Below are 26,638 nucleotides of genomic sequence, written 5' to 3'. Positions count from 1 at the left end.
GAAATCAACAAATGGAATGTTGCTATGTAAACTTGTTTTTTTTAAAGATAACTAAGAAGTGACTTGAAATATTATCTCTCTGCGCAGGCGCGTGAAGGAGGCCCGGGAAGGAGGGAAGATATATAAAGAACGCAGCCTTAAGAAGCGGGCAGCTTCGTTTGCGGGCAGCGGAGTGAGCCGGGCGCAGAGTGTAGGGCTTAGGCTCAGGGGGCTTAGGCGGGAGAGGGCACAGTAGGCTTATCTTTTAGTTCTTGTATTTTCAGTTATTTGGGAGGTATGAGTGTGAGGGCAGCTTGTTGTTCTCGGTGTCGGATGTGGGAGATCCTGGAGTCTCCGAGCCTCCCGGACGTCCACATCTGCGCCGGGTGCGCCGAACTGCAGCTCCTGAGGGACCGAGTTAGGGAACTGGAGCTGCAGCTCGATGACCTTCGCCTGGTCAGGGAGAGTGAGGAGGTGATAGAGAGGAGTTACAGGCAGGTGGTCACTCCGGGACCACGGGAGGCAGATAGGTGGGTTACAGTCAGGAAGGGGAAGAGGCAGGTACTAGAGAGTACCCCAGTGGCTGTACCCCTTGACAATAAGTACTCATGTTTGAGTACTGTTGGGGGGGACAGCCTACCTGGTCGGAGTGACAGTGGCCGTGCCTCCGGCACAGAGGACGGCCCTGTAGCTCAGAAGGGTAGGGTTAGAAGAAAGAGGTCCATAGTAATAGGGGACTCAATAGTCAGGGGCTCAGACAGGCGTTTCTGTGGAGGTGACCGGGAGTCCCGGATGGTATTTTGCCTCCCTGGTGCCAGGGTTCGGGACGTTTCTGATCGCGTCCAAGATATCCTGAAGTGGGAGGGTGAAGAGCCAGAGGTCGTGGTACATGTAGGTACCAATGACATAGGAAGGAAAGGGGAAGAGGTCCTGAAACGAGAGTATAGGGAGTTAGGAAGGCAGTTAAGAAGAAGGACCGCAAAGGTAGTAATCTCGGGATTACTGCCTGTGCCACGTGACAGTGAGAGTAGGAATAGAATTAGGTGGAGGATGAATGCGTGGCTGTGGGATTGGAGCAGGGGGCAGGGATTCAAGTTTCTGGATCATTGGGACCTCTTCTGGGGCAGGAGTGACCTGTTCAAGAAGGACAGGTTACACTTGAATCGTGGGGGGACCAATATCCTAGCGGGGAGGTTTGCTAGGGCTACAGGGCGGACTTTAAACTGGTAAGATGGGGGGGGCGGGAGACTATTTGAGGAGACTATGGGCGAGGAGGTTAGTTCACCAGTGGAGCAAGTAAATAGACAGTGTGTGAGGGAGGAAAGGCAGGTGATGGAGAAGGGATGCGCTCAGCCCGAAGATGTAGGGGAGAAGAAAGAAAAGGATAATAAATTTGAATGCATTGTTAGGGATGGAAAGAGAGGAGGAGATGGAGAGTATCTTAAATGTATCTATTTTAATGCTAGGAGCATTGTAAGAAAGGTGGATGAGCTTAAAGCGTGGATTGATACCTGGAATTATGATGTTGTAGCTATTAGTGAAACATGGTTGCAGGAAGGGTGTGTTTGGCAACTAAATATTCCTGGATTTAGTTGCTTCAGGTGTGATAGAGTAGGAGGGGCCAGAGGAGGAGGTGTTGCATTGCTTGTCCGAGAAAATCTTATGGCGGTGCTTTGGAAGGATAGATTGGAGAGCTCCTGTAGGGAGGCCATTTGGGTGGAATTGAAGAATGGGAAAGGTGCAGTAACACTGATAGGAGTGTATTATAGGCCACCTAATGGGGCGCGTGAGTTGGAAGAGCAAATGTGTAAGGAGATAGCAGATATTTGCAGTAAACACAAGGTGGTGATTGTGGGAGATTTTAATTTTCCACATGTAGACTGGGAAGCTCATTCTGTAAAAGGGCAGGATGGTTTAGAGTTTGTGAAATGTGTGCAGGATAGTTTTTTGCAACAATACATAGAAGTACCGACTAGAGATGGGGCAGTGTTGGATCTCCTGTTAGGGAATGCGATAGGTCAGCTGACAGATGTATGTGTTGTGGAGCACTTTGGGTCCAGTGATCACAATAGCATTAGCTTCAATATAATTATGGAGAAGGACAGGACTGGACCTAGAGTTGAGATTTTTGATTGGAGAAAGGCTAACTTTGAGGGGATGCGAAGGGATTTAGAGAGAGTGGATTGGGTCAAGTTGTTTTATGGGAAGGATGTAATAGAGAAATGGAGGTCATTTAAGGGTGAAATTATGAGGGTACAGAATCTTTATGTTCCTGTTAGGGTGAAAGGAAAGGTTAAAGGTTTGAGAGCACCATGGTTTTCAAGGGATATTAGAAATTTGGTTCAGAAAAAGAGGGATGTCTACAATAGATATAGGCAGCATGGAGTAAAGGAATTGCTCGAGAAATATAAAGAATGTAAAAGGAATCTTAAGAAAGAGATTAGAAAAGCTAAAAGAAGATACGAGGTTGGTTTGGCAAATAAGGTGAAAGTAAATCCGAAAGGTTTCTACAGTTATATTAAAAGCAAGAGGATAGTGAGGGATAAAATTGGCCCCTTAGAGAATCAGAGTGGTCAGCTATGTGTGGAACCGAAGGAGATGGGAGAGATTTTGAATGATTTCTTCTCTTCGGTATTCACTAAGGAGAAGGATATTGAATTGTCTAAGGTGTGGGAAACAAGTAAGGAAGTTATGGAACCTATGACAATTAAAGAGGTGGAGGTACTGGCGCTTTTAAGAAATTTAAAAGTGGATAAATCTCCGGGTCCTGACAGGATATTCCCCAGGACCTTGAGGGAAGTTTGTGTAGAAATAGCAGGAGCTCTGACGGAGATCTTTAATATGTCATTAGAAACGGGGATTGTGCCGGAGGATTGGCGTATTGCTCATGTGGTTCCATTGTTTAAAAAGGGTTCTAGAAGGAAGCCTAGCAATTATAGACCTGTCAGTTTGACATCAGTGGTGGGTAAATTAATGGAAAGTATTCTTAGAGATAGTATTTATAATTATTTGGATAGACGGGATCTGATTAGAAGTAGCCAGCATGGATTTGTGCGTGGAAGGTCATGTTTGACAAACCTTATTGAATTTTTTGAAGAAGTTACGAGGAATGTTGACGAGGGTAAGGCAGTGGATGTAGTCTATATGGACTTCAGCAAAGCCTTTGACAAAGTTCCACATGGAAGGTTGGTTAAGAAGGTTCAGTCGTTAGGTATTAATGCTGGAGTAATAAAATGGATTCAACAGTGGCTAGATGGGAGATGCCAGAGAGTAGTGGTGGATAATTGTTTATCGGGATGGAGGCCGGTGACTAGCGGGGTACCTCAGGGATCTGTTTTGGGCCCAATGTTGTTTGTAATATACATAAATGATCTGGATGATGGGGTGGTAAATTGGATTAGTAAGTATGCCGATGATACTAAGGTAGGAGGTGTTGTGGATAATGAGGTGGATTTTCAAAGCTTGCAGGGAGATTTATGCCAGTTAGAAGAATGGGCTGAACGTTGGCAGATGGAGTTTAATGCTGAGAAGTGTGAGGTTCTACATTTTGGCAGGAATAATCCAAATAGAACATACAGAGTAAATGGTAGGGCATTGAGGAATGCAGAGGAACAGAGAGATCTAGGAATAACTGTGCATAGTTCCCTGAAAGTGGAGTCTCATGTAGATAGGGTGGTGAAGAGGGCTTTTGGAACGCTGGCCTTTATAAATCAAAGCATTGAGTACAGAAGTTGGGATGTAATGCTAAAGTTGTACAAGGCATTGGTAAGGCCAAATTTGGAATATTGTGTGCAGTTCTGGTCACCGAATTATAGGAAAGATATCAATAAATTAGAGAGAGTGCAGAGACGATTTACTAGGATGTTACCTGGGTTTCAGCAATTAAGTTACAGAGAAAGGTTGAACAAGTTAGGTCTCTATTCATTGGAGCGTAGAAGGTTGAGGGGGGATTTGATCGAGGTATTTAAAATTTTGAGAGGGATAGATAGAGTTGAAATGAACAGGCTGTTTCCATTGAGAGTAGGGGAGATTCAAACTAGAGGACATGATTTGAGAGTTAGGGGGCAGAAGTTTAAGGGAAACAAGAGGGGGTATTTCTTTACTCAAAGAGTGATAGCTGTGTGGAATGAGCTTCCTGTAGAAGTAGTAGAGGCCAGTTCAGTTGTGTCATTTAAGGTAAAATTGGATAGGTATATGGACAGGAGTGGAGGGTTATGGGCTGAGTGCGGGTAGGTGGGACTAGGTGAGATTAAGGGTTCGGCACGGACTAGGAGGGCCAAGATGGCCTGTTTCCGTGCTGTGATTGTTATATGGTTATATATGGTTATAATATAACAGTGTTGCTCTAAAAACATTATTTTAGAAGAGATTTTTATTTTTCAATTATTTTCTATCTGAAAAAATTGGTAAAGTGTTACAACAATTCACTTTAAAAGTTGATTTAATTTCATTTGCATCTGAATTGGGAACATGTTACTACCTAAGTATTGTGACTCATTTTCTTGGCACATGAGGAAATGCTATTGGAAAGTAATAATTTCTTTGTTTTTAAACAGCTTGGATACGAGGAAGTAGAAAAGACCCACCTACTATAGAGGTAGGTATCAAGATCTTTCTATTGAAAATATTCACCAAAGCATAAACTAAGTACCTAAGATTGTACAAGTGCAATATCAGAATTGTAGGTATGAGAAAAATTGTCTCCATGATCTAAAATAAAATGTTTTTTGGTACATTTCGGGCTGGTTCTTTCAGAATTTCTGAAGAAAATTAGAAACAATAGGCTGGTGACCCTGACCTCAGTAGTAGGAAGTTATTGGAAGGTTCTCCAAGGGACTGGATATATTTGGTAGACAGGCAATGACCAGAGATAGTAATCATGACTTAGTGTGCGGTAGGTTGTGTCTAAGCTTATGGAGATTTTCGAGGAAATTACCAGGAAAGTTGATGAAGGCAAGGTAGTGGATGTTGTCTACATGGACTTCAGCAAGACATTTGACAAAGTCCTGCATGGGAGGTTGCTCAGGAAGGTTCAGTCGCTCAGCATTCAATATGAGGTAGAAAATTGGATTAGACATTAGCTTTAGGGAGAAGCCGGAGAGTGGTTGTGGACGGTTGCCTCTCTGACTTAATGCCTGTGACTAGTGGTGTGCCTCAGGGATTGGTGTTGGGTCTGTTGCTGTTTGTCATCTGTATGAATGATCTGGTTGATAATGTGGTTAACTGGATCAGCAAATTTGCAGATGACGCCAAGATTGGGGTTGTACTTGATGGTGAAGAAGACTATCAAGGTTTGCAGCTGGAAAAATGGACTGAGAAATGGCAGATAGAATTTAATGTAGACAAGTGTGAGGTGTTGCACTTTGGGAGGACCAACCAGCTTAGGTCTTACACAGTAAGCAATAGAGCACTGAGAAGTGCAGTACAACAAGGATTTTTTACAAGGGATGTTGCCAGGACTGGAGAACCTGAGTTGTAAGGGAAGATTGAATCGGTTAGAACTTTATTCACTAGAAAGTAAAAGATTGAGGATAGGGTATACAAAATTATAAGTGGTATAGTTAGGATAAGTGCAAGTAGGCATTTTCTACTGAGGTTGGGTGAGATGAGAACTAGAGTTCAGGGGTTAAGGGCGAACATGTTTGCCGTTAAAGGGGAACATGAGGGGGAACTTCATTCAGAGAGTGGAGAAAGTGTGGAATGAGCTGCTAGCGCAAGTAGTGGATGTGATTTCATGACCTGCTACACACAAAGCCAATGGGTTTCCAAATGCTCATAAATCCTATCAGAAAGAACTTTCTCCAGCAGTCATTGACTCACTAGTCTATAGTTCCCAGGATTTTCTCGTTTCCTCCTTTAATAGAGGTATAACATTAGCCACTCGCCAGTCATTCAGGACCTTGCCTGTGGTTAGAGAGGACACGTAGATGCTGGTTAAGGGCTCATAAGACAAGGGAGCAGAAGTCGGTCATTCGTCCCCTCGAGTCTGCTCCACCATTTCATCATGAGCTGATCCAATCTCCCCTTTAGTCCCATTCCCCCACTTTCTCACCATAACCTTCGATGCCCTGACTACTCAGATACCTATCAATCTCTGCCTTAAATACACCCAATGACTTGGCCTCCACTGCCGCCCGTGGCAACAAATTCCATAGATTCATCAAACTCTGGCTAAAAAAATTTTTTTGCACCTCTGTTCTGAATGGGCACCCTGCAACCCTCAACTCATGTCCTCTCATACTAGACTCCCCCACCATGGGAAACAACTTTGCCACATCCACTCTGTCCATGCCTTTCAACGTTCGAAATGTTTCTATGAGGTCCCTCCTCATTCATCTAAACTCCAAGGAGTACAGTCCAAGAGCGGTCAAACGTTCCTCATATGTTAACCATCTCATTCCCGGAATCATTCTAGTGAATCATCTCTGAACCCTGTCCGATGTCAGCACATCCTTTCTTAAATAAAGAGCCCAAAACTGCACACAGTATTCCAAGTGAGGTCTTACCAGTGCCTTATAGAGCCTCAACATCACATCCCTGCTCCTATACTCTATTCTTTTAGAAATGAATGTCAACATTGCATTCGCCTTCTTCACCACAAACTCAACCTGGAAGTTAACCTTAAAGGTATCCTGCACGAGGACTCCCAAGTCCCGTTGCATCTCAGAACTTTGAATTCTCTCCCTATTTAAATAATAGTCTGCGCATTTATTTCTTTCACCAAAGTGTATGACCGTACACTTTCCAACATTGTAATTCATTTGTCACTTCGTTGCCCATTCCACCCAGTCTATTCAAGTCTCTCTGCAGACTCTCTGTTTGCTCAGCACTACCGGCCCCTCCACCTATCTTTGTATCATCAGCAAACTTAGCCACAAAGCCATCTATTCCATAATCCAAATCGTTGATATACAAAGTAAAAAGCAGCCCCAACATGGACCCCTGTGGAACACCACCGGTAACCGGCAGCCAACCAGAATGGGATCCCTTTATTCCCACTCTCTGTTTCCTGCCAATCAACCAAAGCTCTATCCACGTATGTAACTTTCCCGTAATTCCATGAGCACTTATCTTGTTTAGCAGCCTCGTGTGCAGCACCTTGTCAAAGGCCTTCTGAAAATCCAAATACACAACATCCACTGCATCTCCCTTGTCTAGCCTACTTGTAATTTCCTCAAAAAATTGCACTAGGTTTGTCAGGCAAATCTCATCTCTCACTTCCTTCAATAATCTGAAGTAGATCCCATTAGGCCCTGTGGACTTTTCCACCGTATTACTCATTAGGAGGCCCAACACCCTCCTCCTTGACCTCTAATCGCCCTAACTTACTGATATACTCAGCACTGATTTCCTGGTCCACCGTATCCATTTCCTTGGTAAATACCAAAGCAAAGTACAGTCAGCCCTCCTTATCCGCGGATTCCGCATGCGCGAATTCAAACAACCTCGGATCGTGAAAACCCGGAAGTGCTCTTCCAGCACTTGTTGTTCGAGCATGTACAGACTTCTTTTTCTTGTCATTATTCCCTGAGCAATGCAGTATAACAAACATTTTACATAGAATTTGCATTGTATTAGGTATTATAAGTAATCTAGACATGATTTTAAGTATACAGGAGGATGTGCATGGGTTATTGTGGATCGGAATTTTAAAAAATAGCAAGTCCTCTTACTAAGTAAGTCGGAACAGGTACATCCGGTATTATTTAGTGTCAGTTAGTCAAACATTTGTCTTAGTATATAGTATATATTTTACCTTTCTATGCATATAAAACACTGAAGAACATATGCTTCAGCGCCAGGCTCGGGAACAGAAGTTCTCAGAACTCGGGACAGATTGCTCCCTAGTGCGCTCTCCACCGTGCCGGGTTGATCAAGTCAAGTCAAGTCAAATTTATTGTCATTTCGACCATAACTGCTGGTACAGTGCATAGTAAAAATGAGACAACGTTTTTCAGGACCATGGTTTACATGACACAGTACAAAAAACTAGACTGAACAATGTAATAAAAAAAAACACAGAGAAAGCTACACTAGACTCCAGACCTACACTGGACTGCATAAAGTGCACAAAAACAGTGCAGATATTACAATAAATAATAAACAGGACAGTAGACCAAGGTGTCAGTCCAGGTATAAAGGAGTCTGATAGCTTGGGGGAAGAAACTGTTATATAGTCTGGTCGTGGGAGCCCGAATGCTTTGGAGCCTTTTCCCAGACGGCAGGAGGGAGAAGAGATTATATGAGGGGTGCATGAGGTCCTTCATAATGCTTTTTCCTTTGCGGATGCAGCGTGTAGTGTAAATGTCCGTGATGGCAGGAAGAGAGACCCCAATGATCTTCTCAGCTGACCTCACTCTCCACCGCAGGGTCTTGCAATCCGAGATGGTGCAATTTCTGAACCAGGCAGTGATGCAGCTGCTCAGGATGCTCTCAATACAGCCCCTGTAGAATATGATGAGGATGGGGGGTGGGGGGTGGACTTTCCTCAGCCTTCGCAAAAAGTAGAGACGCTGCTGGGCTTTCTTTGCTATGGAGCTGGTGAGGGACCATGTGAGATTCTGATGTGGAGGATCAAAACCCAAAACCTAATAATTAAACCACTGCGTTGCTTAGTAATAACTGTAGCTTTCATCAGGGCAGAGCCTTTCCTTTAAAATTGTTCCGATCATTGACCGACCTAGCCTAACACTTTTCCAATGACCGATGGCATTTCACCTCTTTCCGATCACTTTATTATTTCCACTTTATTTTCAATCGTGATTGTGATTATTTTCGTGAACAGAAACACTGTGCATTCAGAGCTCTGGCGCCGGGTCCTAATGTCCACCACACTGAGACAGGTTAAATAAGGTCTGGGGTTCTGCTGGGTCCTAAGGTCCACCACATTGAGACAGGTTGAATAAGGGACGAGCATCTGCAAATTTTGGTATCCACGAGGGGTCCCGGAACCAATCCCCTGCGGATAAGGAGGACCGACTGTACTCATTAAGTACCTCACTCACATTCTCTGCATACAAGCAAATATTTCTCTCTTTATCCTTGATTTCATTGATTTTGATTTCAATATTTAAGAGAAGTTTGGATAGGTACATGGATAGGAGGAATGTGGAAGGCTGTGGTTCCAGTGCAGGTCCACAAGACCAAAAGACTTTGAAGCAGAATCAGTTCATTTGGCCCATCCAGCCTTTCCACTATTTGAACATATCTGATCTATTTCCCTCTCAACCTTCTTCCCATAACCCTTTCACGCCCTGACCAATCAAGAATCTATCAACCTCTGCTTTAAATACACCCAATGACTTGGCCTCCCAGCCGTCTGTGGCAATGAATTCCACAGATTTTCACCCTCATCTGGTTAAAGAAGTTCCTCCTCATCACCATTCTAAATGAATGCACTGAGATTGTGTCCACTGGTCCTGGACTCCCTCACTATAGGAAACATTGTCTCCATATGCATTCTATCTAGGCCCTTCAACATTCGGTAAGTTTCAAAGAGATCCCTCCCTTACTGTTCTAAGTTCTAGCGAGTACAAACCTAGAGCCTTCAAATGCTCCTCATATAATGTGTCCTTCAATTCGAGAATCATTTTCATGAACCTCCTTTGAACCCTCTCCAATGTCAGCACATCCTCTCTTAGATGAAGGGCCCAAAACTGCTCTCAATAGTCCAAGTGAGGCCTAACCAATGCTTTATAGAGCCTCAGCATTTCATCCTTGTTCTTATACTTTAGTACTCTCGAAATGAATGCTTACATTGCATTCGCCTTCCTCACCTCCTTTATGTTAGTTAAGTTGACCTTTATGGAATCCTGCGCGAGTACTCCCAAGACCCTTTGCACCTCAGATTTTTGAATTTACTCCCCATTTAAAAGTGGTCAACGCTTTTATTCCTTCTACAAAAGTGCATGACCACACATTTTCTGACACTGTCTTCCCTCTGCCGCTTCTTTGCCCATTCTACTAATCTGTCTAAATTCTTCTGCAGACTCCTTGCTTCCTCAACACTACCTGCCCCTCTTCCTATCTTCATAACATCCACAAACTTGGCCACAAAGCCATCAATTCCATGATCCAAGTTATTGACAGACAACATAAAAAGCAGTCCCAATATAGAACACCACTAGTCACCGGCAGCCAATCAGAAAAGGCTCCTTTTATTCACACTCTCTACCTCCTGCCAATCAGCCAATGCTCTATCCATGCTAGTCTCTTTCCTGTAATGCCAAGGGCTCTTCCATCAGTATGGCCTTTTGAAAATCCAAGTACACAATCGCCAATGAAGTAAATGTGTTCTTAATCCCTGTACCTACTTCTACCTTTGTAGAATTATAGACCTATACAATTACTTTTGTTTCCTCCTTCCAGTTGTGTCTTTAAGTAGACAACTTGTACGAGCAACTCTGATGAAAGTCATCAGATATTCCTGTTTTAGAGTGTTACAGCTACAGCCATGGACTATACAGTAAGCAGCATCTTTTTAAGGCACTTAAAAAATCTATCACTGCTCAAAGTCAATGAATCTCAGACACCAGTGCAGTTCCCCCTTAAGACAGTGCAAGAGAGGATGCTGTGCTAGAATATAAGTTAGTTTAAGGAGAAGAGGCTTCTGAAATCATCAGTCCCTGGAAAATAAAATCAAAGACCTGAGAGCAACATTGCCATCTGGGAGGGACATCAGGGACCGTTGTGATTTCACTCCTTGTAGGGAGACTTCGATATCCCTTGCCATTCCAGACACAGTGATATAGGTCACTGCAGGATAAGACTGCAGAAGAGGTGGAGTATGCTTTATGATCAACTCTTCATTGTGCTCAAACATGACGGTTCTGTACCAGTACTGCTTACCTGACCTCGAACTGCTGCAGGAGTTTTCAGCCATCGTCTTGGTAGCGGTGCACATTCCACCTCAGGCTCACGTCAAACAGGCTTTATGGCGGATGCAATCTCATTGGGTCTTCATGCGGCCTTGGATCACCTGGACAATGCTAATACTAACAGCAGGCTGCTGTTCATTGACTACAGCTTAGTGTTTAACACAATCATTCCTACAGTTCTGATCAAAAAGCTCCAAAACTTGGGCCTCAGTACCTCCCTCCTTCCCCAGCTTCCTCACTGGAAGACCTCAGTCTGTGCTGATCGGAAATAACATCTCCACCTCGCTGTTAATCAACACTGGCGCACCTCAGGGATGTGTGCTTAGCCCACTGCTCTGTTCTCTCTACATCCATGACAGTGTGGCTAAGCACAGCTCAAATGCCATCTATAAATTTGTTGATGACACAACTATTATTGGCAGAACACAAACAAGAGAAAATCTGCAGGTGCTGGAAATCCAAGCAGCGCACACAAAATGCTGGAGGAACTCAGCAGGTCAGGCAATGTCTATGGAAAAGAGTAAAGAGTTGACATTTTGGCTGAGACCCTCCATCAGGACTGGAGAAAAAAAGCTGAGAAGTCCGAGTATGAAGGTGGGAGGGAAGGAAGAACCACAAGGTCTGGACAAGGGGTAATCTGATAGGAGAGGACAGGATCAACAGAGGAAAGGGAAGGGGAGGAGCACCAGAGGGAGGTGATGAGCAGGTAAGGAGATGAGGTGAGAGAGGCAAATGGAATGGGGAATGGTGAATGAGAGGGAGGGGCAAATACCATAAGTTCAAGATATTGATGTTTATGCCATCAGGATGGAGGCAACACACAACAATCCCCACAGAGGGATCAGAAGTGGAAAGGATGAGCAACTTCAAGTTCTTGGGTGTCCACATCTAAGGATCCATCCTCTGCCCAACATATCGATGCAGATACAAAGGAGGCACAATAGCGTCTATATTTCATTAGGACTTTGAACAGATTTGGTAGGTCACCAAAGTCACTTACAAATTTCTACAGATGCACAGTGGAGAGCATTCTAACAGGCTGCATCACCATCTGGTAATGGGGTGGGGGGTGGAGGGAGGTGCTAGTGGTGGATCGAAATAAACTGCAGAAAATTGTGGACTCAGTCAGCTCCATCAGCCTCCCTTGCATCCAGGACACCTTCAAGGAGCGATGCCTCAAAAAGGCAGTGTCCATCATTCATTACCTCCTTCACCAATGGCCTTCCCTCTTTTTATTACTACCATCAGGAAGGAGGTACAGGAGCCTAAAGGCACCCACTCAACAATTCAGGAATAGGTTCTTCTCCTCTGCCATCAGATTTCTGAATGGACATTGAACTCATGAACACAACCTCACTACTTTTTTTTTCTTTTTGCATTACTTATTTAACTATATATATAGTTTTTATTAGTATATATTGTGATTTTAGATATAAAACTCCTTTTTGATGTAGTTCCTTCTGTCCAACAGTATTTAGAGTGAATTTTCTTGTTTATTTGTATATTTAAAGTTAATAGTTATATATTTGTTGCTGCTTTTGTGTGATTCCCTGGCTCTGTTAGCATATGTTTAGTGTTTCTGTTTTTGTTTGTGTTCAATAAAAATAAAAGTTTAAAAAATATATATTGCGATGTGCTGCCACTGCATAACTACTATTTCACAGCATATGCCAGTGATGTTAAATCTGATTCAGATTCACTTCTACTCTTGTTCTGTCACCCCTGGCCTTGGTTGCCCTTGGCAGCGCACTTCCACACATGCACGACTCGAAATTAAATTTTAATTCCCACCTTTCTGCAGAACTGACCAGTCTATTTTTTTCATTTATTCATTCACGGGATATAGTTATTATTGGCAAGTAGCATTTAAAGTATTGGATCAAATGGCTTCCTTGACCACTAGGTAGATTTTTACAACAACTGGGTAGTAATTACCATTATTCAAATTTGTATATACAGCAATTATTTTACATGAAATATACTTCAGGAGTACTTTTTACTTCTGGTCTACATGTTTTCAAATGTCTTGAGTTACTCTCCTTACTCTCTTCATGATCCTGATTTTCTTTTCCTGAAGTTTGCTTACTTCAGATAATTGGTGTACTGTGCTGGAAAATGTTGAGATATGGTAGTTGATTTAATGTCTCCAGCTTTATTTTAATTATATCTATATCCTTTAATATTTTAAAATTGTTATTGAAATAAATTCAATGCAAAAATTAATTTCTCATTACACAATTAAAAGGATTGCTTTTTTTGCATTTCAAAGGAAATTCTGAAGAATGAAAAATATAGAACAATTATTAAATCACGTGCCTGTGAAATTCAACAAGACGATGCGATAAGGAAAGAGAAAGGATATGAGGAAGATCTTGTTGCTCGACCAGTTCAAACTCAAATTAAAGGGCATGCCTCTGCACATTACTTTGGAAAGGATAAAATATCTTCAGAACCCAGCAGTACAGCAAATACTTTCCAGCCTGGAAGTTGGTTACCATCAGAAAATACCAGCAAGAAAAAATAATTTTATTTGCCTTGTAATAAGAACATTTTATCATAACTTTGAATTGTAAATAAAAATCTACATATACAATACAATGAATATTTTAGGAGAAATACTTTGGGTGTACTTCTATTTGTAGTCTACAGATATTCAAATGCCTTGAGTTAGCTGTACATTACTCTGGATCCTGATTTGTTTTTTAAATTTGCTTTCTTCAAATTGCTTGCTGCAAGTTTTCTGAAATTAGGACAGAGGTACACTAAAGTATGTCACTATTTCATTATGCAGAATGATTGAAATCACTTATAGTTTGAGCTGCAATGAAATTATGTGGACAGTTAAAGATTAATTTACAAAAGTTAAAGATTAGCTTTATTTGTCACATGTACATCAAAACATACAGTGAAATGCATCATTTGTGTCATATGTCAGCAGCAAGGATTATGCTAGGCAACCCACAATTGCGATGCACCTGGGGATTTATCTTCCCTGGAGTGAAGGGGGGCTATGGGGTAACATTTCATATATTTATAAAATCATGAGGAGCATAGATAAGATGGATGGACTGTCTTTTTTACCAGGACATGGGAGTCTAAAATTTGAGGTCATGGTATAAGGTGATTTTTCACACAGAAAGTGTTGGATACATAGAACAAGCTTCCAGAGCAAGCTGGAGAAGCATGTACAATAACTACATTTGAAAGATATATGGGCAGGTAAATGAATAGGCACAAGAGATTCTGCAGATGCTGAATCTAGAGCAACAGATTCAAAATGCTGGAGGAAATCAGCAGGTCAGGCAGCACCTCTGGTGATGAATAAACAGTTGACAATTAGAGCCAAAATACTCCTTCAGGTATATGGATGGGGCAGGAAGATGTTACTATCTCAGAAAGGCACCAGAGCCTGTTTCAGTGCTGGATTACTCTATGGCATCAGGCAATTAACTCAAATTTTGAGCTGTTATTATTACAACATGGTAATTTTTTTTATTTAATAGTATATCCTCTTAATTTGTGCATCTTCAAGCATTTTTCTATTTAATATTTATTTACTGGCTGGAGCTCCCTTTCAATGGCCTCTACCTGCTCTGGTGTTCCTCCGGGTATTCCAGTGACTCTCTGGGTTCTCCCTGTAATTGCAAGGGTTTTCTCCAGATTTGGGATTCCTTCCCACATCCCAAAAATTTCTGTTTCCGGTTAGTAAGTTGTGGGGATGCTATGTTGGTGCCAGAACACAGAAAAAAGGCCCTTTGGGCCAACTAGTCAGTGCTAAACTATTAATATGCCTAGTCCTATCAACCTACACTCAGACCATAACCCTCCATATTACTCTCATCCATGTATCTATCTAAATTTCTCTTAAACTTTATGACGTTGAACCCATTTCCACCACTTCCACTGGCAGCGCATTCCACACTCTCACCATCCTCTGAGTGAAGAAGTCTCCCCTCATGTTCCCGTCAGCAGAAAAAAATGTTTGCTTGCTTTTACCCTATCTATACTCCTTTGTAATTCAGTACACCTCTATCAAATCTCCACTCATCTTATATGCTCTAGGGAGTAAAGTCCTAACCTATTCAACTTTTCCTTATGACACAGGTCCTCCACTCCTGAGAACACTCTTGTAAATTTTCTCTGCACTCTTTCAATCTTAATGACATCTTTCCTGTAGATAGCTGACTAAAGCTGCAAACAATATTCCAAATTAGGCCTCAACGATGTCTTATACAACCGTGTCTTATATAACGTCACAACTCCTGTACTCAGTACTTTGATTTACGAAGGCTGATGTACCAAAAGCTTTCTTAACAACCCTGTCTACCTGTGACACCACTTTCAGAGAATTATGGATCTGTACTCCCAGATCCCTCTGTTCTTACCCCACTCCCCTGTGCCCTTCTTCTCAGCAAGCAAGGCCTACCTTACTTTGTTGTCCTAAAGTACAACACCTCACATTTGTCTGCATTAAATTCCATCTGCCATTTTCTCAGTCCATTTTTCCAGCTGGTCCAGATCCCACTACAAGCTTTGTTAGTTTTCTTTGATGTCCACTACACCTCCAATGTTAATGTCATCTGCATATTTGCTAATCCAGTTTACCACATTATTATCCAGATCATTGATATGGATGACAACATAAGTGGACCCCGCACTGATCCCTGTGACACAGTAGTCACAGGCCTCCAGAGAGAAAAGCACCAACTACTACCACTCACTGGCTTCTGCAAAGCCCATGTCTAATCCAATTTACTACCTTATCGTGAATGCCAACAAACTGAACTTCCTTGACCAATCTCCCATGTAGGACCTTGTCAAAGGCCTTGCTGATGTCCATACAGACAATATCCACAGCTTTGCCTTCAGCAACATTCCTGGTTATTTTTCTGAACACTCTAAAATCATGTCTGATTAGACGTGATCTACCACACACAAAGACATGTCGACTATCCCTAATCAGTCAATGACTGTCCAAGTAATCATATATCTTAGAGTACTTGCCAATAATTTACCCACTCCGGATTGCTTATAATGTCCTGGTTTATTCTTAGAGCCTTTCTTACACAATGGAACATTAGTTATCATCCAATCCTCTGCGCCTCACCCATGGCAAAGGATATTTTAAATATCTCTGCCAGGGCCCCTGTAATTTCTGCACACACCTCTACAGGGTCTGAGGGAACACCTTGTCAGGACCTGGGAATTTATCCACCCTAATTTTCCTCAAGACATCAAACCCCTCCTCTGTTACCTGTATATGGTCCATGACTTCACTTTTATAAACACCTGAGTAAATACCGATGCAAAAATCTATTTGAACCTTCCCTCCATCTCTTCTGACTCCATGCATAGATGGTCACCATTAACAAATTTCAGGACACATGCCGGTGATAATAAACCTGTTTCTGATTCTGATCTTCCAGAGGGCCAACTTTGATCTTTGCTATCCTTTTGCTCTTAATATATTTGTAAAAGCCCTTGAGATTCTCCTTCACCTTGTCTGCTGGAGCAACCTCATGCCTTCTGTTAGGCCTCCTGATTTCCTCCTTAAGTCTTCTCTTGCATTTCTTATGCTCCTTAAGCACCCCATTTGCTCCTTCCTGCCTATACCTGCTATACACCTTCTTTTCCTAAAGAGGGACTCTAATCTCTCAAAAACCACGGTTCCCTAAACCTGTTATCTTTAGCTTTTATTCTGACAGGAGTGTATCTCACACTACATGACCTATCCCCTACATGAAACTGCCCCTCGTACTCAGACTCATCAGCTGGTATCCCTGTCATGTCCTCTAAGAATTCTGTGTCTTTCAATAAGGTGGTATCACATTTTCCCAAACCAGAGAGAAGATAGAACTAATCCACTCAAAAGTTCTCATTCAGCAAAGAACCAATCTAGTCATTGAAGACCAATCAATCGGTTTCAATTGAAGTCTCATGAAATACTTTTAATTAAATTCCAAGTGGTAACATTGGGTGAAATTGCCATCAAAAAGGAAGATTTACACTGACTTTAAAAAGTGAATCGGAGTAGATTTAACACAAAATCAGATGGCGATAGCATTTTATAAGGTGAGTGGAAGTCTAGTGTTTGTAGGAAGTATACAGTTGGCTGATCACCAACCTAGATGTTCCTTCACCACTCTGAGCCTTCATGGGCCAAAGATATCTAGACTTTGGTGCCAAATGATGATGTTGCAGGAGCTTTTCACACTGAAAACACACACATCTGCAGATTTTCTCATGTTTCTGCTCATCAGCTCTGTGGGTTTTCCAAAGTTCTCCCCACAACATCAGAAAACTACTGACTAAATTGTAATAGGTGTCCAACATAATAGTCAGGTTTGATACACTGAAAATTATAACTCTCAGCCAACAGCCCTGGCTCTACATCACATCTCTGAGTATGTCTCACTCCATCTACCAGTGGTGAAAAGACAATGGTATCCTGTCGGGCAAGAGTGATTCTGGGAGTCAATCCTCTCAGGCCTATACAAAGCATGGCATTTTATACACTTCAGATGTAAGGTAAAGCATTTTCAGTTATCACCTCTACCTAAGAGAAAATGCATGTGATCAGCTTCTGATATCATCTTCCCTGCATGATCTTCATATGCCTTATAAACCCCTGCCTCTCATTGCCTCATGCCCAGAGCAGCTCGTGTTTAGTTAAGACATTGGTTACTATGGTGAAGGTACATAGGATAGATTATTATTACCATTTACCAGATTCCTCCAGGGGCTATTGGCCAATCTGGTGTACTCTTAATAAATAATACCTCTTATCTGTTTTGTTTGAGATAATTAGTATCCACCAGCACCTTCTAAACACCCATCAATGTGATTCCATTCAAATTCAAGCACCCCCCACCTTCCCCACCCCCAGTTCTGTTTTGTCTTAAAACATTTAAATGCTGTCATCTGGCAGGCTCCTCATCAGGATTATCCCTTAAAGGGCATTTCAATAGGCTGCTTGTTTCTGAGTTTACTTGTCCAATTACATAAACCATGTCCAATTCTCCTTATCCTATAACATGTATTATACATAATTTAACACTTTAGATTACAACTCTGTGTCTAACTACTTCAGCAAGTATATTCCTGTATAAAGGGACTGTAACTGCACACAATATCCCAGTTATGATCAAAGCTTGGTATAGATATTCTTGCTCTTGTACTCAAAACCTTTTAAAATGAAAGGCAATACTTAATTTGCACTCTTAACTACTTGCTGAATCTCCATAATTATTTAATAATGTAGGAGGATACACAGGTCACTTTGTACATCAATATTCAAATAATACTCTAAATCAGTTTAAAACACGTTTATGCATCCTCCATACAACTTACAATTCCATTCAGTTTTGTTATTGGCAAAATTTGAAGTACCATGTTCAACTTCTTTCATCCAAATCATTGATGTAAATTATGAATAACAGAGGCCCAAGCACCTGTCCCTATGTTTGTCACTAGCATTACATGCCATCCTGAAAATTTTATTCCTACTCACTGAACTCAGTCTGTTAACCAGTTCTCAGTCAAACCAATGTTCACTCTAAGTAATTTAAACATTTAAATCAACTTAATTAAATCAAATACAAACTTCAATTTCCTTTGTCTTGCAGATGCAGCTCTTAAAGTTATACTAAACTTTATATATACTACATTTATTAGCTGCAAATCAATACTGCCTCCAGATATAATCATCTGGGTCATAGAAACCTGCCATCCACAACTAAACAAAAAAAAAACAGATTAAAGCATACATTTTAACTCATTGTAATTCCACTTTTAACATGAAGGGAACACCAAAGTGACAATGGAATGCAGCAATGACTGGGGTAAATAACTCAGTGTCTTCAACTCATAAAGCACCATCTTTTCAGAAGAGCTGTAAGAACTTGGGAAAAATTGACATAAAGCCATATGTGAAAAAGAATCTTCCAGAAACAACAACACACACAAAATGCTGGTGGAACACAGCAGGCTCCCTATAGATGCTGCCTGGCCTGCTGTGTTCCACCAGCATTTTGTGTGTGTTGTTGTTTGAATTTCCAGCATCTGCAGATTTCCTCATGTTTGCTCTTCCCCAGAAACATATCAGTTATTGTCAACACTTAGAAGAAATTTCTGATTAAATTCTTTATAGACTATTTTAACATTTACTCTGTTCTTTAAATCATTTCTTAATTTTATCCCACCGATATTTATTGACTTGACCCATCAATCATTTCCAATTTATTTTATAGTGCTGGTAACTATTTCAAAAAACATTTATGTTCCTCCTAATATTACTGGGCAATATACTTCACAACACCCCTGGGTTAATCAGAATAATAATGACATCTGAAACATTTGCACCCTTATGATTGTATTTTTTATGTTGGGAGATGTAATAGCAGCATGGAATTTAACAAGGATAGTTCACTAGCAAATTTGACCACAGTGGTTAATGGTAGTTCAGTAAACAAATAAAATTATCTACTACCCTATGTTTTCTCATCCTTGACGGAGTTGTAGTGCAACCAATCCACCAGTGTTTCATTTCTTAAAACCAATGAAGTATGATTTTTGAATATTTTGAAGGATTTTAATTTCATCCTTTGATCACTTACAGAACATTTGCAATTGTTTTTTTTTGCTGATAGTAAAGCTGTATCATAGTGATCACTGTCCTTTCCTCAGATGGGTTTAGTCCCAGAAAGCTCTTTCATGGATACTAAGATAACAATGAAAATATGCATCTTGGCTTTTTCATTAGCTATAATTTGACTCAACTATGACATAATGAAAATCACATGATAAAATAAATTTTATCAATGGTCACAAACTGTGCAATTAATATTTTATCTATCATACCTTTAAAAATGCAGACTCGGACCCCAAGATCCCTCTAATCCTCCACATTGCCAAGAGTCTTACCATTAGTACTATATTCTGCCATCATATTTGATCTACCAAAGTGAACCATTTGTTGAACTTCAAATGCCACTTCTCAGCCCAATTTTTGCATCCTATCAATGTTTCACTGTAACTTCTGACAGCCCTCCAAGATTAAGTATTTATGGCTACATTTGTATTTCTGAATTTCATCTAAATATTTATAATTTAATTATAAGTCACTTTCAAATAATCTAGAAATGCTGTTTCATATTGCATTAAATATAATAACTTTGTAAATCAACATTAACAATTCTTGCCATGTTCCCACTGATAGCAAGAAGCAATAATTCCATAAATTAAATAAATTCCCACTGCCAGGAAAATACTTCCAGCAGCCAGACTGAGACATCGCAAGTGGATTTTCAATGAGACAGTGGTTAATGAGTATTACTTGGAACCTAAATTTTGTGAAATGTAAGAACAAGTATGGTTCCTTTTCTTAAAAAAAAATACTGAGTAACAAGAATAATAGTTATGGTTTATTTCAATGTTTGTTAAATGTACGAATGTGGGAATATCAATTGAGTTGCAGCATCCTCAGGGAGTCTCCAAACAAGCAAGATTCCTCCACCATGTAATTGGAAAATCTGTTTGTACAGCACAAAATTAACTTAGATTACCATATCTAACTGTTGAAAGGGTTTCCATAAATTGCCACCTAAAGTCGTAATAAATAGTGTGCTGGAAATATAGAACTGCCCTGAAAAGGGATCATTAAATTGAAACTTTGTTTCTTTCTCCACATTTGCTGCCTGGCCTGCTGAGTATCTCTAGCATTTTTTAATTCCAGTTTTCCAGCATCATTATGTTTCTTTTTTTGCTTTTCACACAAATCTGCATATTATATGAGATAGCATTCTAGCAAATTGTGCATGACTTGCAGTCAGTCTGTTTCTAACTTCTCGTTGTTCTGTTGCCTGTGCTTCTTAGAAACTGTTCACAACCTTCAGAAGTAAGAATTCACCACTGTCTATAAGGAATTTGTAGGTTCTCACGGTAACTGCGTGGGTTCCCTCTGCGTGCCTTCCACTTCTCAAAGATACACAGGATGGCTACATGGGTACCAGAGACTGTTGGGCCAGAAGGGCCTGTTAAAACGCTGTGTCCATAAATAATTTAAAAAGTACTTATGAAAAGTGCATCATAATTTGAAACAACAGCGAAAGTGAGTGTCCTCGCAAAAGTTGTTTCATTTCTCCATCTAAAGACTTTTTCCAAGGCAAAACTAGCTGCTATCATCCAAAACTAAAATAGCTCAGTGGATTCTTTGAGGTTACACATCCATTGTGTATGCCACCACTAAACCAATGTGGGGATTTTAGATTCTTTGAGGAAGGAAAATCAAGTAAAATACAAATTACACTTACAAAACAGATGAAAGGAGAACAGATTGCAAGAACTGATATTTGAAACAAGGTGGTCTTTATTTGTATTTCAGAAAGTGAATAGTTCCTTATGAATCTCTTTAGTACAAGTGTAAAGGTCTTCATGTATTCTTTGCGAAGGTGCTGAATATACCACAATGGTCTTTAGTGTAATAACACAAGAGTATCTGCTGTCTCAACAATATTTGAAAGATTTTTACAGCTACAGGATACTATAAAAGGCAAAAATGATGGAGCTGCAGTAGCCTATTGAACCAGACCAGAAATGGTCCAGAAAGGGTCCTGACTCTCAGCCTGAAACGTCGACAGTGCTTCTCCTTATAGATGCTGCCTGGCCTGCTGTGTTCCACCAGCATTTTGTGGGTGTTGTCTATATATAATCTGTTATGTTCTTCTTAGTTTATTTCAGTAGTGGTACATAGCATCCATTGCTCCCAAGCATGGACCTAGGTGGTTTGGTTTATGGGGCTGGGCTCTGAGAAGGGACACTGGATTCATGGAAATACTGGAACTAAGTAACTTAAGGACCCCTTGTAGACATATTGGAGGCCAGAGACAACTAGGCGCAGAAGGTCAGTTGATCTGCTCCATCGCAGAATCTGACATTTTATAAGTACAGCCTTAAACTCTTCCCAATTATCATTACAATCCTATTGATGAAAAAATAACTTTGCTTTGATAAATATGTCAACAAATCTAATACTTTAGATGTCTTCCAACATTGCTAGATTTGGCTATATTTTCTACCATTCCTGTACACATGTATACTGTATACAGTATAAACTGTATTCATCCACATCCACAGATTCATATTAAACTCCCAAAGTGCAATTTAGATCAGCCTAAAAGGTCACTTGCACATAAATCTTAGTCTAGCTACAAAGATCAAGATCCTACTTGTTTCTTAAATTGGATTGTTACCATTACAGTTTAGGTCAATAGATTTCCTAAAGATCTTCCTCAGAACTCTGTATTCATTTACTCCAACTATTTTCTTTTTACAATTATAATTAGGCATTATATTTCAAAAGCTGGGAAACATACTATTTTCAAACAACAGTTTAAGTGTTCTGCCATCACCACTTCAACACCACTCCCAAAGTACATTCTGGCCAAACTTCTTAGCCAATCTCAAGGTGGTCCCCAATTCTTATTGTGCATGTTCTCTAAAGACTTGAGACACTATTTGAACTAATCCAGACATGCTACCTTTGTTTTAAGTATTTTTGTTAAAGGAAAGGGAATTGTGTGACCTTACCACAAGATTTCTAAAATATTATTTTAACAGTTCAAGTTATTAGTGAAACCCAGGATCTGATAAAAAAATAACTATTTTGTTAAAATATTAATTCCTCAATCCAAATGAAGGATTTGAAGCATGAAACAATTTGTGAACTGTACTGTTTTCACTTAGGCGTTTTTGATTACTACAAGTACTTTGATGTTTAACTATAACTGATCAACATGTACATGTACATCTACAATTCTTTTAATGTAATAAAGAATTCAAGACTTACTAAAAACCATGCAAAGGAAACATTGCCATACAAAGGCTTTAATATGCACCATATTTCTAAACAAAAATTTTTAAGTTTTTTTCCTTTCTCTCATTACTTCACAATAATGAATTGAATTTAGTCAGTAATATCAAGCTCTTGAGCAAAAATAGAACTGGATATAAATTACAAGTTATTTTTAATTTAGAAATTGTGATCATATTGTATCAATCCATTGATTTCAGTGCAATTTCTCAGTACATCTTCAGTCACAAGATTATGGAATTGATGAAACAAGTACTTAAGGAATGAGAAATATATACACTCAATTTAAATAGTAAACAAGTACAAAATTAGCTGTAAAGCATGACTGATTATCATGATGGTTAATGGATATCATAAAAATTCCAACAAATTATTAGACAACAGGAGCACAGATCTAACGAAGCAAATTGAAGAATGATACTGGTCTTGAAGTTATTGCCAAATTGTTAAATATGCCCAACAAGCTGTGTTTTAGTTCAAGAAAAGGAATGTTTCTTGGTTACATGTTCAATCCTTCTTTGATCTCTTGGCTTTATTAATATTTTCTTGACGTTTTTGTTTCTTCTTCTGTTCTCGATCTCTAGCTTCAATCATTTTTGCCAGTTTCCACGACAATAGTGCACTTGCTATGAACAACGGAGTTAGTGCCAAGATAACAGCTGAAAGGAAACCATAAGGGTCTTTAGCAGCCCATTCCACAATGTACTCTGCCCAACCTCGTATGTCCAGCATTTTGTTGACACCAAGAGCTGTGAAAATATAAAAATACTACAATTACTCATTGTGCATCACCCTCATTCATATTGTCCTCAGTCATAAAACTGAAATATTAATATTTTTAAGTATCTTATTTATGCTGTTCCTTCAAAATTATACAGCAGAGTGTAAATGAAGAATCTGCAAAATACTATTTGCTGCCTTCTCTGCTGATGTTGGGAAATTGCTACACAACTATCAATTCAAACTAAGGATTCCTAAACCCTTTAAAGTATTCCAAGCGTTTGTTCCTCCAATTAAGCATGAAGATATTCCCTTCCAGGAATAATAATAATTACCCTAAGCAACTTAAGTGAAACATGCTGATATGAAGACTACAATGAATACACAGGTAAAAGAATACACAAAAATAGAATCAAAGCTAAACTTCATTCTACTAAATCTGCAATAGGAGAAAAATAGTAAATGACTTCTGTTTAGCCAGTGATCTGTGGACTTCTGGTTTTCAGGATCTCACACAATGGCACCTCAAAAGTACAATACTTAAAATACATTAATACTTTTGTGACAGGTATTACCTATGTGGTGATATTAATCCTTTAAAAAGAGTGAACGATTGCCAAGGACTGTAACCTAAGTCTTCCATTGGTTTTATGAACCAGCTGAATATTTTAAACAACTTTTCAGAAACCTCATTCAGTGTAAATGATATACATTCTATGAGTCAGTAATCCAAGACTACTAATACCATTTTATTCACTGTTTGATTTTGTCAGTTAAATCTGGAAACCAATGTCTACCAGGGCCAGTAACACTGTCAACATTTTGTTTCTGGAAACTACAATCTACAATGTGAAACTAATTTACCAGTTGCCGATGATAAATCGTAATAATGTCCAGACTTTGACTTGGCATCTCCACTAATACTATTTACCAGTATCTGCACTCAGTCATATATGAATTTAAGCTAAAATTTAGTGTAACACTGCCTCAAAGGGCATGACTTGTACACTGAAAATCCTTACCTTCAATTTCAATCAAAGATTAGAAAATAAATCTCTTATGTCATTATAGACTATTGAAGCAAATTTTAGGACCTAGATAAGAAAATTGTAACTGAAAATATAAAAATAACATTCATTTTTTATTACATTATTTTGAAGAAAAAAAACAATTATTATGAAATGAAGATTCTTTCCAGTGCCCAGTTTGAAGATGCCCACTCAGTTCAACTCCCTGCTCTCGGTCCAAAATTAATGGCTTTCTTTGGACCTGAAACTATGTGTATTAGCACCTTGTACATGAACATCTATTTAAAGAGCTGTCTTTTTGTCTCTTAAAGTTGACATCATAAATTACAAAGAGTAGAGAAAGCATTTTTACGCTAATGAACGTAATTACTTTTGTCAAGCCGTTTATTCTCCTGAACTTTCCTAACAATCCTACGTTGTAACCATACAACAAAGCAATCAGATGTTATATTCTCTTTGATAAGCAGCTTAATTACTTGGAGCTGTGCTCAGGGGAGAGCAGATCAAGCAGTTTTCTTCCCGTTAAGGTGAGATGTGTAGCTACCAAAAGGCATCCCGTATAATCCACTTGGAAGCAATCTACTCTGTCAGTTCCACACTAACCCCTCACCACAAGACAAGATGTTCAACAGTTAAGCAGGTAACATCAATTGAGAAATGACAATAAACCATGTGATTGGATTAGGATATTATAAAAGTAATCTTCAGTCGACTAAACTGACAATGCTTTCATTCTCATTCTAGTAAGGTAGTAAGCAGAATATAGTCAATCAGGTGCTTTTATACTAACATCATCTCTGAATTACAAAAATTGAGAATAAAAAGGTTGCATTTATTTCAAGATTATGGAATTGATGAAACAGGTACATGAGGAATGAGAAATGTACACACTCAATTTAAATAGTAAGTACAAAATTAGCTGTAAAGCAAGAGTGATTATCTTAATAATCAATAAGCAAACAACTTGATAATAAAAAATGAAGCTTTCGTGTAAACTGCCAGTTGTATTGAAACCATAAAATTTTTGCCAAGTATGAACTCCAATGCAGACCAAAAAGATTCAGAGACACTTCCTCCTATATTAAAACCAAAGAATAGCAGTGCACAGAACATGACTCAACTTAATGTTACAACATTTACATTTATTTTATTAACTACTATAAAAAAGTAATAACAATACATTTATGTTGGAAAGTGACTTATGCACTTCTCTTCTTTTAATGGTCTCTGTGGTATAATAAGGCACAGAAGCAATTTTTACTTCGGAATAAAATTAGACAGTGCATTTATCCTTGGATCAAGGTACAGAATTTTTTTAAAAAGCCCAAATCCAGTAATTTCTGGCCAAAAAAAAGTGACAACTTTACTTCAGTGAACTACATCCTTGGTGTTACCATTTCAGGGGACCTATCCTGGGCCCATCACATAAGTGCAATTATTTGGAAAGCACGGCAGCACCTTTACCTCCTCAGAAGTTTGTGAAGATTCGGCATGACATTTGCAATTTTGACAAGCTTTTATAGATGTGTGGTGGAGAGTATATCGAATGGCTGCATTGCAGCCTGTTATGGAAACATCAATGCCCTTGAATGGAAGATTCTACAAAAAGTATCTTGGATATGGTCCAGTCCATCATGGGTAAAGCCTTTCCCACCACTGAATACATCTACATAGAGCTTTGTGGCAGGAAAGCAGCATTCATCACCAGGGACCCCACTACCCTGGGAGAAAGAGGGGGAGGGGGGAGAGAGGGGGGGAGGGAGAGAGAGGGGGGAGGGAGAGAGAGAGAGGGGGGAGGGAGAGAGAGAGAGGGGGGAGGGAGAGAGAGAGAGGGGGGAGGGAGAGAGAGAGAGGGGGGAGGGAGAGAGAGAGGGGGGAGGGAGAGAGAGAGGGGGGAGGGAGAGAGAGAGGGGGGAGGGAGAGAGAGAGGGGGGAGGAGAGAGAGAGAGGGGGAGGGAGAGAGAGAGAGGGGGAGGGAGAGAGAGGGGGGGAGGGGAGAGAGAGGGGGGAGGGAGAGAGAGAGGGGGGGAGGGAGAGAGAGAGGGGGGAGGGAGAGAGAGAGGGGGAGGGAGAGAGAGAGGGGGAGGGAGAGAGAGAGGGGGAGGGAGAGAGAGAGGGGGAGGGAGAGAGAGAGGGGGAGGGAGAGAGAGAGGGGGAGGGAGAGA

At 40.1% G+C, this 26,638-nt stretch overlaps 2 protein-coding genes across 5 annotated transcripts in view; one reads left to right on the top strand and one right to left on the bottom strand.

Moving 5' to 3' along the window:
- ndufaf2 (NADH:ubiquinone oxidoreductase complex assembly factor 2) overlaps nucleotides 1–13,900 on the top strand; it is a 111,848-nt gene extending 97,948 nt beyond the window's left edge. For all 3 annotated transcript variants that reach the window (XM_059989343.1, XM_059989342.1, XM_059989341.1), the window contains 2 exons: nucleotides 4,536–4,576; nucleotides 13,126–13,900. In XM_059989343.1, coding sequence (XP_059845326.1) covers nucleotides 4,536–4,576; nucleotides 13,126–13,380 — 296 coding nt within the window. In that variant the 3' untranslated portion in view covers nucleotides 13,381–13,900. The remainder of the gene's footprint in view (nucleotides 1–4,535; nucleotides 4,577–13,125) is intronic.
- Nucleotides 13,901–22,712: 8,812 nt separating this feature from the next.
- Nucleotides 22,713–26,638, bottom strand: part of smim15 (small integral membrane protein 15) — a 9,587-nt gene continuing 5,661 nt past the window's right edge. For both annotated transcript variants that reach the window (XM_059989344.1, XM_059989345.1), the window contains one exon: nucleotides 22,713–23,474. In XM_059989344.1, the coding sequence (XP_059845327.1) occupies nucleotides 23,233–23,474 (242 nt within the window). In that variant the 3' untranslated portion in view covers nucleotides 22,713–23,232. The remainder of the gene's footprint in view (nucleotides 23,475–26,638) is intronic.

The sequence above is a fragment of the Hypanus sabinus genome, chromosome 14, assembly GCF_030144855.1.
Source record: "Hypanus sabinus isolate sHypSab1 chromosome 14, sHypSab1.hap1, whole genome shotgun sequence".
NCBI lineage: Eukaryota > Metazoa > Chordata > Chondrichthyes > Myliobatiformes > Dasyatidae > Hypanus > Hypanus sabinus.
Note: the sequence above shows the minus strand (reverse complement) of the source record. Positions and strands in the feature narration are given on the sequence as shown.